General features: G+C 31.4%; 4 protein-coding genes across 4 annotated transcripts; 2 read left to right on the top strand and 2 right to left on the bottom strand.

The window, feature by feature from the left end:
• Positions 1-6,532: 6,532 nt before the first annotated feature.
• LOC18038642 (auxin-responsive protein SAUR32) lies at positions 6,533-7,224 on the top strand. Its single transcript, XM_006428325.2, has one exon. The coding sequence runs from the start codon at positions 6,574-6,576 to the stop codon at positions 6,940-6,942; it is 369 nt and encodes a 122-aa protein (XP_006428388.1). The 5' UTR covers positions 6,533-6,573; the 3' UTR covers positions 6,943-7,224.
• Positions 7,225-7,815: 591 nt separating this feature from the next.
• LOC18038237 (auxin-responsive protein SAUR71) lies at positions 7,816-8,289 on the top strand. Its single transcript, XM_006428326.2, has one exon. The coding sequence runs from the start codon at positions 7,816-7,818 to the stop codon at positions 8,287-8,289; it is 474 nt and encodes a 157-aa protein (XP_006428389.2).
• Positions 8,290-10,076: 1,787 nt separating this feature from the next.
• LOC18038238 (thylakoid lumenal 15.0 kDa protein 2, chloroplastic) lies at positions 10,077-13,515 on the bottom strand. The gene is made up of 6 exons (XM_006428327.2): positions 13,098-13,515; positions 12,523-12,626; positions 10,783-10,873; positions 10,606-10,674; positions 10,418-10,527; positions 10,077-10,308 (listed from the first exon to the last, which is right to left on the bottom strand). The coding sequence occupies exons 1-6, from the start codon at positions 13,309-13,311 to the stop codon at positions 10,216-10,218; spliced, it is 681 nt and encodes a 226-aa protein (XP_006428390.1). The 5' UTR covers positions 13,312-13,515; the 3' UTR covers positions 10,077-10,215.
• Positions 13,516-14,532: 1,017 nt separating this feature from the next.
• LOC18039524 lies at positions 14,533-17,638 on the bottom strand. Its single transcript, XM_006428329.2, has 3 exons — positions 17,410-17,638; positions 14,948-15,026; positions 14,533-14,823 (listed from the first exon to the last, which is right to left on the bottom strand). The coding sequence occupies exons 1-3, from the start codon at positions 17,559-17,561 to the stop codon at positions 14,755-14,757; spliced, it is 300 nt and encodes a 99-aa protein (XP_006428392.1). The 5' UTR covers positions 17,562-17,638; the 3' UTR covers positions 14,533-14,754.
• Positions 17,639-17,877: the final 239 nt, after the last annotated feature.

The following is a 17,877-nucleotide window of genomic DNA, read 5'->3' on the forward strand; positions in this document are numbered from 1 at the left end:
ATAAAAAATAAAATAAGAGTCTTCTAACTACATAAATTAGATTAATTTCTTAAACACAAAATCCCAGAAAAATAATACTTGAATTTTCTCAAAAGAAATATATTGTGTTTATGTTTCCTTCTTTACCATTGTAATACAGAAAAAAAAAGAGTTTTATCTTACTTTCTATAACAATATCTAATTAATTAGAAGCTGTTGTATGCGATTAAAGACGGTGAGCTAGGTTTACTTTACTAAAATTTAATCTTAATAAGGTGTTTGGTATGAATAAGTAAACTAAAAATAATACAGCTTATGCTACCAAATTATCATGTGATAATGATTTTTTTTTCACCCTAGGAGAACCTAGAATAAGTTTTTAAAAATAAATTTTTGTCTTATGTTAACAACAGAAAATTAAAATGTTACGTTAGAAGCCTCAGAAGTTAGTTAATTTTAATTTTTTTTAAAGTTATTCTCCCATAATATATTAGTTTAAATTATTATTCATTCTTTACAATTTTAAATTTAATTTTTTTTATAATTTTAAATTTAAGTAGTAGAATAAATATTATATAATTTATTTGTTTTCACATTAAATAAATAATTGATCAGCTTCATACGTATAATAAGGTATAAGTGATTTTACGTAATTTCAAATTTACATATAGAAATTTATTATTTTGAAAATATTATTTATAAACTCTATAATGAAATTTAAATGACTATCCAAGTATTTATTTATTTTTCATTTTAATATTGTCAAAATTTTTATAAAACCTTGTCCAATCTAGTATTACACTAAAAACAAGATAATATGATTATAATCCAATTGATATTTTAAGTAGGGAGATTGCCAATTTTCCACCTACAGTAATCAACATATATCATTTTCCCCCCTGCTGTTTTTATAATAGCCAAAAATCCCCCTGATAGCATAAGTTTACAATATTACCCTTATTTTCAACTACTCTTTTATTTTCATTTATTATAAATTAAATAAATCACATGAATAGAAACTAAATAAAAAATTAAGTATTAAAAACAAGAAATATATGTTTTGATATGAGAAAAAAATTAATAATAAAATTTTTTTCTTGCACTTATTTATTTTGTGAAAATTTTCTTATAATAAATATATAAGAAAGTTATTATAAAATGATATAAAACTTATTATAAGAAAATTTGAATGAAAAATAAAAATTTATTATAAGATAAATAATAAAATATTTTACCTATACTTTTAACATTTAATTTTAAAATATTACAAAATGTTTATTATAAGAAAATGTTCACAAAATAAATAATTACAAGAAAAAAATTTATTATTAATTTTTTTGCTCATATCAAAACATATATTTCTTGTTTTTAATGCTTAATTTTTTTATTTAGTTTCTATTCATGTAATTTATTTAATTTAAAATAAATATAAATACAAAAGTAATTAAAAATAAGGGTAATATTGTAAACTTATGTTGTCAGAGAGGTTTTTGGCAATTATAAAAATAGTAGGGAGGTAAATGATATATGTTAATTACTGTAGGGGGGAAAGTGTCAATCCCCCTTTTAAGTAAATGGGAGTGGAGAGTATTTTAGTAAATTAAAATAATCCATCCATATTTTTAATATATAAATATGTTCATTTATCAAATTACCTTTGACCCATATAATAAAATATTTTTAATGGACTAATGTGTCAAAATTTTAAAACTTAATCTTTCCTTATTTTTTAGTAAACAGAAGGGACTATATCGTTAATAACCAAGTAAGTACATCCATGCCGTTAAAATAACTTTGTAACTCCTTGGTTGAATCCAATGGTTAGATCACAAAAAGACAAAAGATAGTGTATGAAACCACAGTTACATTATAGCTGAACCCATCTTAAACGTATCAAAAGCTTTGCGAAAAATAGTCGTACCGTAACAATAATAAATGATTTTGAAGCTATAACCGTAGTGAAATGCAAGAATACACACCACTCAAGTAAGCTCAATTCTCGTGGTTTTTTAAAGAACTCAAATAATCTAGCAATTTAACTAATCAATCAGTTAAATTTCCTCTTTTATTTTTACTCTTTATTGATTAATTCCTCCACTTACTGTCTTTGACAAATAATGTTATTTGTCTGGGTCCAGCTACTATACTCATGGGGTTTGTTACCTCATTCTTTTGTCTTTTTCAAATTCACCGTTGGATTTAACGTGAGAGTTGTATAATGGTTAGATGTGATTATTGGGCCCTTAATATTAAAAGCCCTTGTTGTTCATGCAAAATAAGAAAAATCAAAAGTTTTACAATTATGACATATAAGTCCACAATATTTTAATTTTTTTTACTCTATTGAACTAGGTTTTCAATTAAATGACTTATTCTTACATTTATTAATATCTATTTAAATTAATAAATTTACTTATTAATTAATATATTAACTAATTTATTACATAGTTAAACTATATAAATTATTTACTAACCATAATTGATGATAAATATAAATATGATTTTTTTTAATTTAACACTGCAACCAATTTCCTTTCACCCATGTGAATAGGGTTCAAACCCCATATCTTTTTTATTTTTTTTTAAACAAGAGATTTTATATGTCAAGTAGATGGAATACACAAAATACGAAAATAAATTTAATTTGATATTCTATGTAGGTAATGTATTATTATTTTTTTATAACATAATATTTAATTAAGACACTAAATTATTTAATTATGTAGTAAAAATATTTTAATTTATTAATGATAATAAAGTGTTAGTTTATGAATTTGTAAAATTATTTTTGTTTGTTTGAGCAATGAGTTTTGTATTTTTGATTGAGTTTTTGTCCTAAAATAAAAGGAGTAAATTTAATTGTACACTTAAATAAATTTAATTGAGTTTTTGTCCTGAAAATCGTGACTTCCATAAACATTAATGCAACTGAAAATTTGTAGGTGTGGGACTAATATGTAAAAATTTAAAAGTTTTTAACTTTTTTATTGTTATAACAAATTACAGACCTCCATTCTTAACATTCAATTAATTTCATTTTTCCGAAAAAAAAAAACATATTTTTACTTTGTTACCCTTGCCATGGAAAAAGAGGGGCCAAGATCAATCTGACGAGATCAGAATGGATATGGGAGAGATGTAGTCACATACCATCAGAGAAGGCATAAGACCGATTGAAGAGAGGATTCTCCCTGAGATTGTGAGCATTCTGAAGAGAGAAAGATTATGTTTCAGCTTGTACACACTTTCCTTGTGAGAGTTTGACTTAAGCGCTGGAGTGCCATTTAAAGGTATACGCAGCTGTGCTTTGAATCAACGAGCTTAAGCAAGTTCTTCGCCCGTTCTAAGTTGCGTGGGTAAATTATTCTCAACAAGCAAATGAACCAATAGAGATAAAATCTTAGCGAAATCATTTCATGTAACTGGTAACTCTCTGTCATCATCCCGACTCCAGACGACGAGGAAGCATCAATTAGGATTTCGGAGTGGGTTAAAAAAACGTTGCTCAAAAAAATCGAAAAATTTCTAGATCCGATCTGAGCATGTTTTTTTTTTTTTTTTTTTTTTTGAAACTGATTAAACATCAGGTTACTGTATTACACAGAGATATATACAACTGCTATGACAGCAGGTCATTATACTGATATTTACAATCAGATATATATATACATGAGACTTATATTATTACATTTTTATTTTTATGAAATACATGCCCATCCAAATACCCCTCACGGAGGAGGGATGTCTCTACTCCACTCGCATTTCGCAAGGGAGAAAGACGTTATAAGAAATCTCCACACAATTATGTTTAATTGAGGGAGGTTGAGTCCGTGGGGATCTGAGCATGTTTTTAAGCAGCTGGCCCGGGCTAAAAAAAACCACTTATCCAAGTTTAAAAAAATCTAGATTTTATATTTTATAATATTATATATTTTTATTTTTAATTTATTTTAAAATTTTGTTTTAATAAAATTGAACTTGAAAATACAAACTTTAAATATCTAAAATTTTAAATATATGTAATAGATGAGACAAATAAATATAATTATTTAAAATAATATAAATTTTATAACATTTTTAATAAAATTCGATTTTAGACCGAACCCCGAACTAATCAAGTGAAGCTTGAGTTTGGTCTGGCCTCAACCCCAAATTAGATAATGCCTAGCACACACCACTCGGATTTGGTGCAGCTATGGGCTAAACATATATATTTTAACATCCTACATTAAAACGAATAAAAGGAATTATATGTATATGAAATCTGGAAATAAGGAGGAAAACAGCTATCGTTACATGACTTATTAAGAATCATGTGACAAGTATTGAACTACGAGATTAACGGCCACCAAATATTTAAAATTAGAGGAGCAACTAGATTGACAACTAATGATAAATATCCCTTAAATTTCATTACATGTTATGTATCTTAACTATATCACAGTAGTTTTATTAAAATATTCATGAATGGTTCAACATTAGAAGAAAAAATGATGACTAGCTGCCCCTCCATGTATAGATGTGGGATTAGGATCTTCTTCTGATATGATCTGATCAGATTTGATTTTCTTCTTATTAAATTTTATTAACATGATTGATGGTTAATAAATTAAAAAATAAAAATAATTAAATCTTAATCACACATTAGTACTAAGATATAAGTGGTACAAGACCTGTAAAAAATCAAAAGAGTTAAAAGCAAGAGAGGATTTTAATCCATAGATGTGAATAAGTCCTAAAAAATTTTAAAGGGCTGTGATTTATAGTATCTGAGAGTTACTATACTCCATTCATCGAATGGTTATTTATTTATTTTATTTTTTGATAGTGTCCGGTGGAGTTTGTTGCACCCAATATTAAAGAAAAAATTCTGTAGAAAATGATCTGGAGTTGCTGCAAATCTAAATCGTAAATCTGGATTCATTGGTCAAATTGATATATGCCAAGATCTTAATTTATTTCTGGTCGAGTGAGGGCCCTTCGTTTGTCAGCAATAGCCATCCCTTTCTGCCAAGGTAATTCGTACGTCCGTATCCACAGCTGTAGTTATGCAAACATATCAGTCAAACACACTGGCATGGCCCGGTTAAGTGTTCGTCTAATATGGAGATGAGGGACACCCATGATGTGGTGAAATAATAATAATCAGGAAAACTCCATTATTTTTATAAATAGTTACGTACACTGCTTTTAAAATTAAACAGACCCTTGTTTTAGACAAATTTTAAGAGAGCGATTATTTTTTAACATTAAAAAAATTGTGTCATTATTTATGAAAATAAAAGAATTTTGTATGTTCACCATTTTCCAATAATTTATGGCAGTCAAAGTTCGGTGGTCTCAGTTTGCTTCAGTTTCCACAAAATCTGAACACATTAAGCTCTACTTCAATTTTCAAGCCGACGCTAAAAAAACCTCCTTCACAAGTCTGCAGACAAATTTTTCTGTCGGTTGCAAGTGCTATTTGCTAACATAACTACGTCCACAAGGGTTTTACAATTTATATATATGCCTCAGAATATTACAATAATGACAGGTTTAAAAATTTTATATGATTATTTTTTATTCACTTGATGATCAGCTGCATTCAATTGCACAATTTCTCACAAATATAACTAAATGTTACAATTGTGTTAAATTGTGATTTTATGCCTTTTTTTTTTTTCCGTTTCTCATCATTTCGAGCTCAACATTCAATCGCAGTTTATGAATTCATATTTTGGATTAGGTGTCTGTAGATATTCATTTGCCCAACTAATCAAGTTGTCCTTGATCGAATATTCGAGTACAATAACACCTACCACATGATAAATTTTGATTTAAAACATATTATTTGGAATACAAACTATATTAGTAAAACATTGCCACAAATAATGGATGTTCGCATAGCAGGAATAAATCGATCATTGGATTTGAGGAAAAAAAAAGAAAAGGAATGATTTCACAGAATGTATTAGAAAATTAAGTTATGCACTTTTATCATTTCACATCGGCTAATAAACTGTATGTTAAGTTTATAAGAGTTTGATTGAGTGGTTTTCAAACAGTTTTGTTTGATTAGTGATAGCGCTCACATCCGGTGAGATTTGGTTTTTCATTTATATAATTATTTAAAAATGATAATGAGAAGAAGAATTTGACAGACAATATAAAATCGATCATTCCACCAGGCAAGAATAATTCAAAGAGTCTTTGATAATTGTCCAGAAACTAGAGGAACCAAGTCTCTCCTTAATTGGCAATGGTGAACAAATACAGCGAGGCGTGCAGTGAAAAAAATGAGCACATATTTAATTGGAGAGAAAAAAAGGTGTTCAAGACGGGAAACAAAGGAAACCGTAAAACGTGTTTTCAGAGTCCCTACCATTCTGAGAGATATAGCGGAGATGAGCTTTCAGTTGTTGCATTTAATGATCCATGGTTCCATAATCAACAGTGAATGGCCCCATACTATTTTCTCAGAAAGTTCAACTTGTTTCCCATCTCCTTCCCCGGCTACTATAAAATTATTCGGAGACTCTCCAAACTAAAACAAGAAAAAGGAAGAGTTAAAAGAACAAGAATTAATTATAAGTTTCACAGAAACACTTGATCATGGAGAGAAGTGAAGACAGCATTAAGGGATTAACAAAGCTTAAGATGCTCATTACCAAGCTACAACGAGGTCTTTTCTCAGCATCTCGGGAGGACGTTGATGGAAAATCGGGAGGTGCAACAGTGGTTCCGAAAGATGTAAAGAAAGGACATTTTGCAGTTGTTGCTGAAAAGGGTGGAAAACCAAAGAGGTTCGTTCTAGAGCTGGGTTACCTAAGCAACCCAGAATTCTTGAGCTTACTGGAGCAGGCGGAGCAGGAATACGGATTCCAACAGAAAGGTATTCTTGCAGTTCCTTGTCCACCTGAAGAACTACAGAATGTTCTAAAGTATAAAAAAAGACACAGAAGAATCCGCACGGAATGGTAGAGTACAACTAGCTTTTCCCTCAAGAAAGAACCAACAATGTGTTAGCTTCTCCGAGGCAGTACTTTTTCTCTTGTAGCGGAGATGAATGATGCTTTAACGTTTCTCATCTTTTGTTAGTTTAGCATCCATTAGTGACCAAATGGTCGGAGGAATAAATCAGTGAAACATCATGTGTAACGAATGTGTAAGTTTGTGCATTATATCTTTGAAAATTCAGTGGCACTATTTCTTTGAAAATACAGTCTCCTGGAAATCATTGACTCTTAGCATGCGATCAATAAAAAAGGCAGCATCTACAACTGTTGTTTGATATACAATTACCTTTGTCTCTTCTGTGTAAGAAAGATCTTTAAGCATGCCTTTTTTTTTTCTTTTTTAATTACTGATTGTGAACTATCATAGCTATATTTTGTCTTTACATGCATTTTTTGAATTAGCATTTGTTTGTGTACCCTTGTTTCTGTATGAGCATTTTTTATATATGAATTTGCAGCCACATATGGAGATTTTGCTTTTTTTTTTCCTCCCCTCTTTCTTGACACTCTATCTCCACCCACACCACAAATTTAAATAAAAAAACCTTCCAGATCAGGTGTTAAAGAGGTATATAATTTCAAACAATCTTCTAATATTTCTTCAAGCATTACCTATTATGGCAATCGATTGATGCCCGTTACACAGGAAAAGCTCAGCAACAAGCAAATGATACGTTAACATGACTAATAGCTTGGAAATGACAAATATCCAAAATGTTGGATAATAGGCTTTTCCCGCACAGTGGAACTTAGGCAAGAAAACTCCTTTTAATATGTTAATTATATACTTAAATATCAGTCACTTGGTGAAATTGTTCACACTAAAACTCATTAAATCATGGATAGAAGGAAAGACAGCATCAAAGGCTTAACGAAGCTTAAGATGGTCATTGACAAGATACAACGAGGTCTTTTTTCGTCAGAATCTCGGAAGGATGCTGATGATGGGGAAATTCGAGGTGCAACAAAGGTTCCAAACGATGTAAAGGAAGGACATTTTGCCGTTGTAGCAGTAAAGGGTGGAGAACCAAAGAGGTTTGTTCTAGAGTTGAGTCACCTGAGCAACCCAGAGTTCTTGAGGTTATTGGAGCAGGCCAAGATGGAATACGGGTTCCAACAGAAAGGTGTTCTTGCAGTTCCTTGCCGACCCGAGGAACTACAAAATGTTCTAAAGTATAAAAGAAATAGAAGAATCAGTACCGAATGGAAGAGTAAACCTAGCTTTTCCCTCAAGAAAGAGCCAACGTCTGTGTATGTTTCCAAGGTAGCTTCGCTGAGGCAGCAGTTTTTCTTTTGGAGGAGAGATGGATGATCCTCTAAATCTTCTCGTCTTTTGTTAGTTTAAGATTCATTAGTGATCAAATGCTCAGAGGAATATATCAATGAAACACCATATGTAACAAATGTGCAAGTGTGTGCAATATACCTTTGAAAATTCAGTGGCTATAACACTTCAACAGAAACAAATGCCAATCTTCTTTCGGCTAGAAATTCCAGCATAACACATAATAATACCAGGAAATCATTGAGTCCTAGCATAGGATCAACAAAAAAAGCAGCATCTACAACTATTATTTGGCATGGACTTCCCTTGCTTTCTTCTGGATAGAGAAACATCTTCATGCATGCTTTTAATTACTGCTTGTGGCATAACTATCATTGCCATAATTTGTAAGTGTCTTTACAAGTAACTTATTAGACCAACAATTAATATTAATTAGCATGTGTTAGTGTCATGGTGTGCATTTGTATGTGTATGTGCATTGTAGATTTGTAATAAGAGCATTTGTCAAGAGAAAAGAGAGCTGAATTAAGTTATAAATTACGGCACCAAATCAACAGAAAGGAAAGCAGTAGAAAGCCACTCTGTTGTGACTCAGAATTTTTTTGTGCTTGAGAACTTAAATAGTGAATGACAGAAATGCAGTACTTTTTTATTTCTTTACCAAAGCATATGGCTAATTTGATATATGACTTTGTATCCACATATAGTGGTTTTTCATTTATTTTTCTGTCTCTATTTTGACACAGATGGCTATTTCTAATTTACATTAAACACCTTCCAGTTCAGTTGTGACTTGTGAAAGACAATTACAGATCCAAATTGTTAGTAACAAAAATTTACCTAAATTATGAAAAATTAAAGATATATAGGTTAATTTGAGGAAACCTAAACCTCCCAAAGATGCTAGCAGTTTGTGGGACCAACACTACTTAAATACAATTTATCTATTTACCATAAAATTTCTTAAGACATCTTTTATTGAATAAGGATCAAACTTTAAATAAAGTTATACTTAGGATTAAAAAGTTAAAACAACAAATATAAAGCGTGTTCTCACATCATGTTCCATGACTATACGCTATGATTTCAGAACATTTAGACTAATTAAAAAAAAAAACAAATACACTATAGTCAATAATTAAGAAAGATTTATAATAATAAAAATATTTAAAAATAATTATTTGAATGAGACCACTCCTGATAAATTCGTAATATCTTTTATTAGTATTCGTTGTTAGTTACTTGCTATATTTTGTGGTGTAGCTGCTTTTGAATTCGTCTAAAAGCAGTGGCACCAGTAATGACACTTTATATTGTGGAGTCATGGTATAGAATTCTAGAGCATGATACGAGAACAAATTTTAAACTTACTAATTTTTAAGTTTGTAATCTTAAGCAAGCTTCATTATTTAAAGCTTGATATTATTCAATTTAAAACGATCTTGATTATTATTCTGATAGCCATAAATAGTCTTTAGGAGGGAGTTGGTCCGTCGAATTACCAACAATATCTGTTCATCTATATCTTGAAAATGACAACCCATCTGTAATCCAATTGTTGAAAATGAGGCTTTTCCTTACCTTCCCTCATAATGAGACTTAAGCCTCAATTAAGCTCCTTTTGGGATGTCAGTTACTCACTTAAACGTCTGAAGGTACTTGCAGAAATTGTTTAGGTTAAACTCGTTCCTCCTACAAATTTCTAAATCTTCTGACTTAAAACCAGATTGTTACTAAAATGTCAGTCTGCACATTCCTTTAATTTGATTCAGAAAAAGTACACTTGGCTCCTTCAACAAAATGACCAAACTTGGTACAAAGGAAAAATAAGATCATGTTTCTTTACCACAGTGTACTAGTATTACATGGCATATCCTCCGTGTGGATAATAACTCTCAAAGAGTTGCATGATATATACAAATTGTAACCAAGACAGAATCAAGCATGGTGGCATTATTTTACCTCAGAGCAATTATTTGGGCCCACTGGCTCTCTCAAGCAATTAGATATTGCCACTACAGCAGCTTCAATAGATGCATCTTCCCCCTGTTTCAGCCATTAGATAATCTACAGCCTGTTTCTAATAAATTATGCATAATCCCAACAACTTTTCAACACAATAAACGTCGAGAGGCAAAGAAAGAATCCTCCTCACCTTCTCTTTCCAGTAGAAGATGTTCCCATACTTCCCTGCCAACCGGCTCCAAAAGCTACGTGGAATATCAAGATCAACTGAAGCCCCGACATTAAAATTCAATATATTGCCTGGTCAAAGAAACATGTACCTATAAGTCATCCATGGTAGAGTTAGACAAACCAGATGGCATATTTTAATTGCTTTACCGAAGGTAGGGTCAGCAACAAACACAATAGTCCTATCATCTACTTGCCAAAAGTCTTTAATTGCCAATCCTGCAAAATATTGACTGATCAACTTTAGCCTTAAAAATATTAAGAAAGCAGGCAGATGTATAAAATTTCAGAAAAGAAGTGACAGTTAAATAAACAAATGTAGCAAACCTGGTGTTTCAGGATAATTCTGGGCTAAAACTCTTAACTTGAATCCAGTATCCTTCTCAAGATCAGCAATCTCTTGTGCAAGTCTTCTCTCCTGCAAACTAGCCATACAGGGTTTAGTAATTAGCCTATTTCCTTCAAGAAATAAAATAAAATAAAGACTTCCCTGCCCACATACAACACTAGGATTCTAGGACACCATGGAGTCCTTTGCTCAACAATTGATAAGAAAAGAAAGAAAATAGGATTATGTCTGATGTCAACACAGTCTCTCACTCAGTAAGATAAAGCTTTGGACCGTTTTAGACTCATGGCCTTCCGCTACATGAGATATAATTATATATGTCATGCATCCAAAATATCACAACATCATAACTAATTCTGTGATGACAAGTATAAACAACTGTAAATTATATTCAGTTGCCAGATCAATTTGACTCTCCAAAAACTGCTATCAAGATATTTTAGTTAATTTTTTTCAATTTGAGAATAGCCTACATCTTTGACTAACACTAACAGCCTATTGAACCAACTCAAAACCACACACCAATAACCTGTTATAGAGTACTGGAACTTGTTATTTTCTGCACTTGCATTTCTCAACAGCAAAACAGCAGTCAGCAGTATATGAAATTCAAAATAGTTTACTCTGTAATTACTAAATCCGAGTACCTTCAAAATCATAATACAATATCGAGACTTAAAGCTCAAAAATGGAAGAAAATTGATCGACTCTGCAATCTTTGTTTATTTCAACGAATCCAATATATCCCAAAAGCCCTGCTGTTATTCCAAGCAGAAAATAAACACAGGTGTGTTTAGCACATTGTATTCATCAGGCTTTATTGCATTATATTGTAATGCATTATATTGCATTATATATTAAGCTGTAATGCGATCTATGTTTGGTGGATTATAGACTGTATTATATAAATAATATTTTTATTTTTATATCTATATTAAATTAATAATTTAAGATTCATTTACATTTTATTAATATCTATCTTCAATTAGTAATTTAATTTTTTTATAAATAAAATAAACAATTTTCCGCCAGCCACCACATACTGCCACACAGTATTGCCGCTTGCCGCTGTGCTTTAGTGTCATTTGAATTATATTTTGGTATCAATAGAGTCCTTATTGTCAGGGCTAAGCAATGATGTAACTATAACTGCAAAGGAGTTTTCAAATTTATTTAATAATGTATATTTTTATTTAGTTTTTATTATTTTAATTAAGAATAATAATATGAATAGTACTGCATTAAATAAACCTGATTTGCTTGTTCAATGCAGCATTATTCACATTATGATGTATTATAATACACCATAATGCAGCCTTGAAGATTTACCTAATATGGGGCTGCATTGCATTAGCTAATGCAATCCCATGTGATGTGGTGTGCCAAACACACCCTAAAGCTAAAATCAATACCAAAACAGATAAACAAAAATAGGAGATGCGTCTGTCTTAAGACCATTGTTTTAGCCTACCATATTGTACTTCCACTATTCCACTCATATCACTATTTACAGCCAAAAATGTATATTAAATGAATGAATAAATCATAGAGAATTTTATTTTTTTGAAGTAATCATAAAGAATGCAATTCATTCAGAACGTCATGACTTAATCGTAAAGGAGATAAAAACAACCACTCCTAAACCAGTAGATTCATACAAAATACCTGATGCATGATTAATTCTTTAAATCGTAAAAGGATATGAAAACGAAACATACCTGACCATCAGAGAGAAACCCAGCAACATCAATTACCGAAGTGAATTCTCTTGGAAGCAATTCTGGTTTGTTAACTCCAACTTTTGCCTCTGAACATCCCACTCCTAAAAACATTCGTTGATTCTGTTTTAGTCATTGCATTGTATATTAAAAGAATATATAAATATTATATGACACAGCGAAAAAATAAAAAAATAAAAAAGATCATTGCTCTAGCACTAGCAATCAGAATCTCTGGAAGAGAGTTACCAAAAACAAAACCATACCCATATTATATCAATTGACAAAATCAAGTAAGGGCGGAAAAAAAAAATGTTAACACAAATGCCAAAGATTATTCGTGAATGCAGATACAACATATAACCAATCCATTGTTATCTTCAAATTAACATGTATTGAAGCTAAATAAATGTGCGGCTAACAAACCAAGGCCACCATTAATTAATAAAAACTAAACATGAATGAAACATGTCAAGTAAATATATAATAACTCAAATTTAACAGAAATGAAACACCCACAAGCGAAAAAATGCACATTCTACAATGTAGCTGCGGAGGAAACAAAAGACACTTGCCTGTTAGCGATATACCCAATGAGAGAGCCCCAGAGAGAAAGAAACTCAAAGATTTGGAGTTAAAATTTGTGACCCAGTTCCTGAATTTAGTTGTTTTATTGTTTGCAGAGATTGGCAAAGATGATGCTCTGAATCTGATGGGTGATGTAAACACTGAAGGTGAAGTTGTTGTGAGAGGGAGAGAGGAACGTGCAAGCTGCTGCGCAAACGCCATGCCTGGTTGCCTTCCCCTTCCCTTTCTTCTGGGACCCTACACCTGCAAATTTTTAACTCTTTCTAGTTTGGATAAGGCGATTGAAAATTTAGCTTCAGAAGGTTCCAATCGTTAGTTTAAAGTATAATTCAAGTATCCTGTCTTGTCTTGTCCGCTTTCAGTGCGTTGCGTTAATTTTGAGTTCATTCCAACCCTAATCGTTTAATAAATGTGCCATAATCCTGAAAATCTTAATTCAATCCGCTTATTGTTGTGTCAATCATTTTATTTAACGTGTTTTTAAATATTAGAAATTTGTGGTACACATAAACTATACGAGTTTTAAGATATAAAAAATAATAAAAAAATAAGTCAATATATTATTTGGATAAACAGTTGTGTCATAAACGAATTGTTGTGACATAAATTAAAACGGAAGTCCACATAATTATTAAATAGTTGATTGCAATCAACCTATTAATTAATCGAATCACTTTTAACCAATTCAAACTTATTTATTTAACCCGAGCTATTTAAAAATAAAGTTATTTTTAAATAATTCAAACTTGTTTATTAGTATTATGTTTGTTTGTGTCAGATTAATTCATTAACTTTTCACTAATTATTACAAATTTCCCTTACTTAAAAAAAATCTCTACAATTATTAATTTATTTAACCCAATACATTAGTTTGGATCTTAAATAGTGTTGCTCAAGATTAAATTGAATTATACGCATGTTTGTAAATAAATTTATTTACTTTTGGTCAATAAATTAAAAATTCAATTCCCCCCAACTTTGTAACAGGATAATTTTTAGACGAAACTTGGAGAATAATAATATACATGGACACTTGAATGTTTTGGATATGACAAGAATTGGTACAAATAAAAATTATACTAGATTTTGAGTATGTTTGGAATTAAAATTAGACAGCTGTAACTTAAACGTTATAGTACTAAAATATTTGATAAACACTAAAAGTTGTATCTTAAAACATATGTTGATATGATTTTTCACTTATATCATAAAAAATATATTATATCTTTAATAATCTTATCAAAATTATTATTTAAAATTTATATTTATTATTAATTATTAACTTTTGTTTCATAGATATAATTTATTTTTTTTCCAGCCCACAGCACTACAATCCCAAACAAAACTTTTGTAGATGGAACATTACCCTCAACAACATCTCGTAGCAGAGAACATTCATAAGCAAAATGAAGAAACCAAGACTTTTGAATCCAGAGCTTGGCATAAAATTTATACGAGTGTTTTGGCATCAAATAGAGTGCTCACTGTGACAGTAACAAAGTTTCTCAAATTATTAATAGACTCTGAGTCCACAAGAATTATTAGAAACAAGGTAAGGGGAAACTGGGGATAGAAGGTAGAGCAAACAAGTTCCATTGCTTCCAAATACCTTATCAGAAAGCAAAATGATTTAACCGAAAAAGCCTAAGGGAAGTAAACAGGCCAGTTGAAATAATACGAGTCCCGGAGTTCCCTGTCCATGTACTCATTCCACTGGAAAAGAATAAGCGAAAAAATGAGAATGTAGAATTTTCACATAGCAAAGTAACAACATGCCATATGTACATCAAATATTAAATTCTAAAATAATTTAGCTTAGAAGAGTCGAACAACAGACCTTAAATTTGTAAGGCTGCTTCTTCGCCTTTGCTTTCTTCCAGTGATACTGTTCAAATAACATCACCTTGTCATGCCAACTGCAGATTTAAGTAATTCAAAATGTTAGACAAAAAGAAAAAGTTTGTCTGGTTTCCTATAACAGCAGGGTTAAGAAGAAAGAAAGACAAAGTATATGCAAGCATGAGATAAACTAGAATCTAACAGTGCTAAAACTGCATGATACCACCATGAGATGCTCAAACAGAATCCAAAGAAGAAGACAGCAGATGGGCAAATTTATAATCTGAGAGGGAGAGAGCAATATAACATACCCACAAGAAGCCCGTCAGAATTTACAGAAATCTAAGGCTAGGCCACCTGGCCAAGAGATTAGTGCACTATATAAATCTGACAAGGCATTGGCACAAACTGGGTGAATCATTAATCATAAAGATAGTCATAGAAACATCTGTTGGGACCTAAGACCTAGGAAAAAACGTCCAACCCAAAAGACTAGTTATTAGGTTAACTCATTCTATTGATCAACTCATGGATCCCCTAACTCGCCAATTTAGGACATCAAAACAACCTCTCCCTCGAACAAAACCTCCATCAGCAGGTGACAACACCTGCTAACATTGAGTCCACCGCATACTAATTATCAGGATGTGACTTTAATAACACTGGTTGAGAAAATAAATCATGAAAGTTCACTTTTTAATATAAACACAGAAGCCTGGTTCATTTTACTCATAGTTACATATATTGAGAAAGAAAGTTGTATGAAATCCTTCGCCTATGTTGCTATAATGTGAAGAATAAGATTTCAACCTTCTTTGTTATAATATGAAGAGTATGACTGAAATCAAAGTTCTATATAATGGTGTTAACTGGATAAGACTTCCTTAAAGTCTTATCTAGGACTCATTAAGGTTAACCACACCATGGAGTTCTTATTAATCAATTCCTAAGTGGCTAAATAAATTTGTAGAAATAATTAATTAGTAGGGAAGTAGTCAGTGTGACCACCCTTTAAATAACCAATGAAAGCTAAATACAGTAAAATTGTTCTACATGTGCATATTATGCATTTATTTGTGGTAGGTAGCTAAGATCTAATAAAATAATAGCTATAATACCAACTGTTGGTAACTATGACTGAAAAACTTAACTAATGTGTGGAGTAACTCATTCTACTTATTAACCCATAGATCCCCAATTTACCAGTCAATGTTGACAACTCAGCACTGTCAAATAGATTTCTCTTTAAAGTTTCAAGGAACCAGAATTAACAAACAAAAAGAGAAAAACTCTTTTACTTACAGTCCCTTTCATATAAGACACAAAATGTGGTGCCATGAAACGGATCCTTACAAATTAAGTAGCTAAGAACCTCCATTGGACATATATATAAATCCTATAGACAGGAGCAACAAGTCAAAAGTTTCAGTTGCTAAAAACCTCCACTGGATATCAAAAACTTAGTTAAGAATCTAAACAATTGAACATCTTAGACAAAACTTGAAAACTAACATAAGAATTTCAAACCTAAATTTGAGAAGGTCACGCTTAGAATGCCGGCACAGGTTACGAGTTCTTTATGCACTTCAAGTTGTTGACACACATTGAAACACCCGGTGATTGGATCCATTGGTTATAACAGTTAGCTCTACTGCTTCATTCGATCACATATGTGAATACATAAATAAATAAAATTTGAATAGTCGTGCCGGCATCATATAATGGTCATAGTAAAACTGCAATACCAAAGCCAAAAAATTTTCAACCCCTTAAAAAATGATATATGAAGAATCTCCACTAGAGACACAGCAACGTGCCAATCATGCCAAACAGTAACCAAAACAAACCCATTCTCCGCTATAAAATCCCCCACCGAGTTAATATGTAATCTCAATATCACAATGTGTGACAGAAAGAGAGAGGTATGGAGTTTTCTTGTAAGGATTTCAAAGTGGGAAAATGTGAAGGAGAAAAAGTTGTTGAAGGTGAGACTATGCCACTGGTATAGTAATGAAATCCTGAAAAACCAAGATAGCAGTGACTGTAAAATACAGCACGTTCACATATATGCAAACACAGCACATAATTCACACTAAAGCTATAAAGAAAGCCTACTTAAGCTAACCAGGAAATAAAATCAAAGCCGCCATTTCACAAACATTCCCTTCTTACATAACATCAAACCCAAAAACAAAAAAACAAAAAAACAAAAAAAAAGAATCCCAATTAAGCAGAAACTTTTACACCAGCCCATCAAAGGGCAACTTTTAACATCACTGAAAGCGCTTTAAGATTGCCAAATTTGTCGATTTTCACACAAAGACCCTTCATAACAACCAAACAAATCCGCAGCAATAATTTTTCTAAAAAAGGAAATAAGAAGAAATTATAGCAGTAATCATGTTCATAAAATCATGAAATTAAAGGAAAGAAATCGAAAAAGAAAAGGGGAGAGAGTACTTGAATTGATTGGTGAGGTGCCACATGTAGGGATTGGACCAGGTGAGAGCAGAGAAAGCAAAGGCTCCGATCCATATGTTCTCGAACGACTCCGGACCCGAATGCGGTACACCGGGGTCTCCTCTATATGCTTTTCCAAAGTATTTCTCCATTTCTCTCTCACTCTGTATGTTGCTTCTTTTCCGTCTTGTGTTCTGTTTTCTACTTTATCCTTTTTTTCCACCCCCGATTTTCTTTCTTTTTTTTTTTCCGATTTTCTTTCGTTATGATTTATTGAACGAATACATTCACATTTCGGATCCGGCCCACGAACGGTCAGAAGGCCCGACCCAGTCCTTGGCCTCATTGATCCAATCTTAAATTTTAAGGCTTTGTCTAAACTTAAAAGAGTCAAGAGTTGGGTTAGAGCTCAAGAAATTACGTCCGATTATATTTAAGTCCGATCACGGCCTAACCAAAAAGTTTTGA

Source organism: Citrus clementina, unplaced genomic scaffold (genome assembly GCF_000493195.1).
Source record: "Citrus clementina cultivar Clemenules unplaced genomic scaffold, Citrus_clementina_v1.0 scaffold_6, whole genome shotgun sequence".
NCBI lineage: Eukaryota > Viridiplantae > Streptophyta > Magnoliopsida > Sapindales > Rutaceae > Citrus > Citrus x clementina.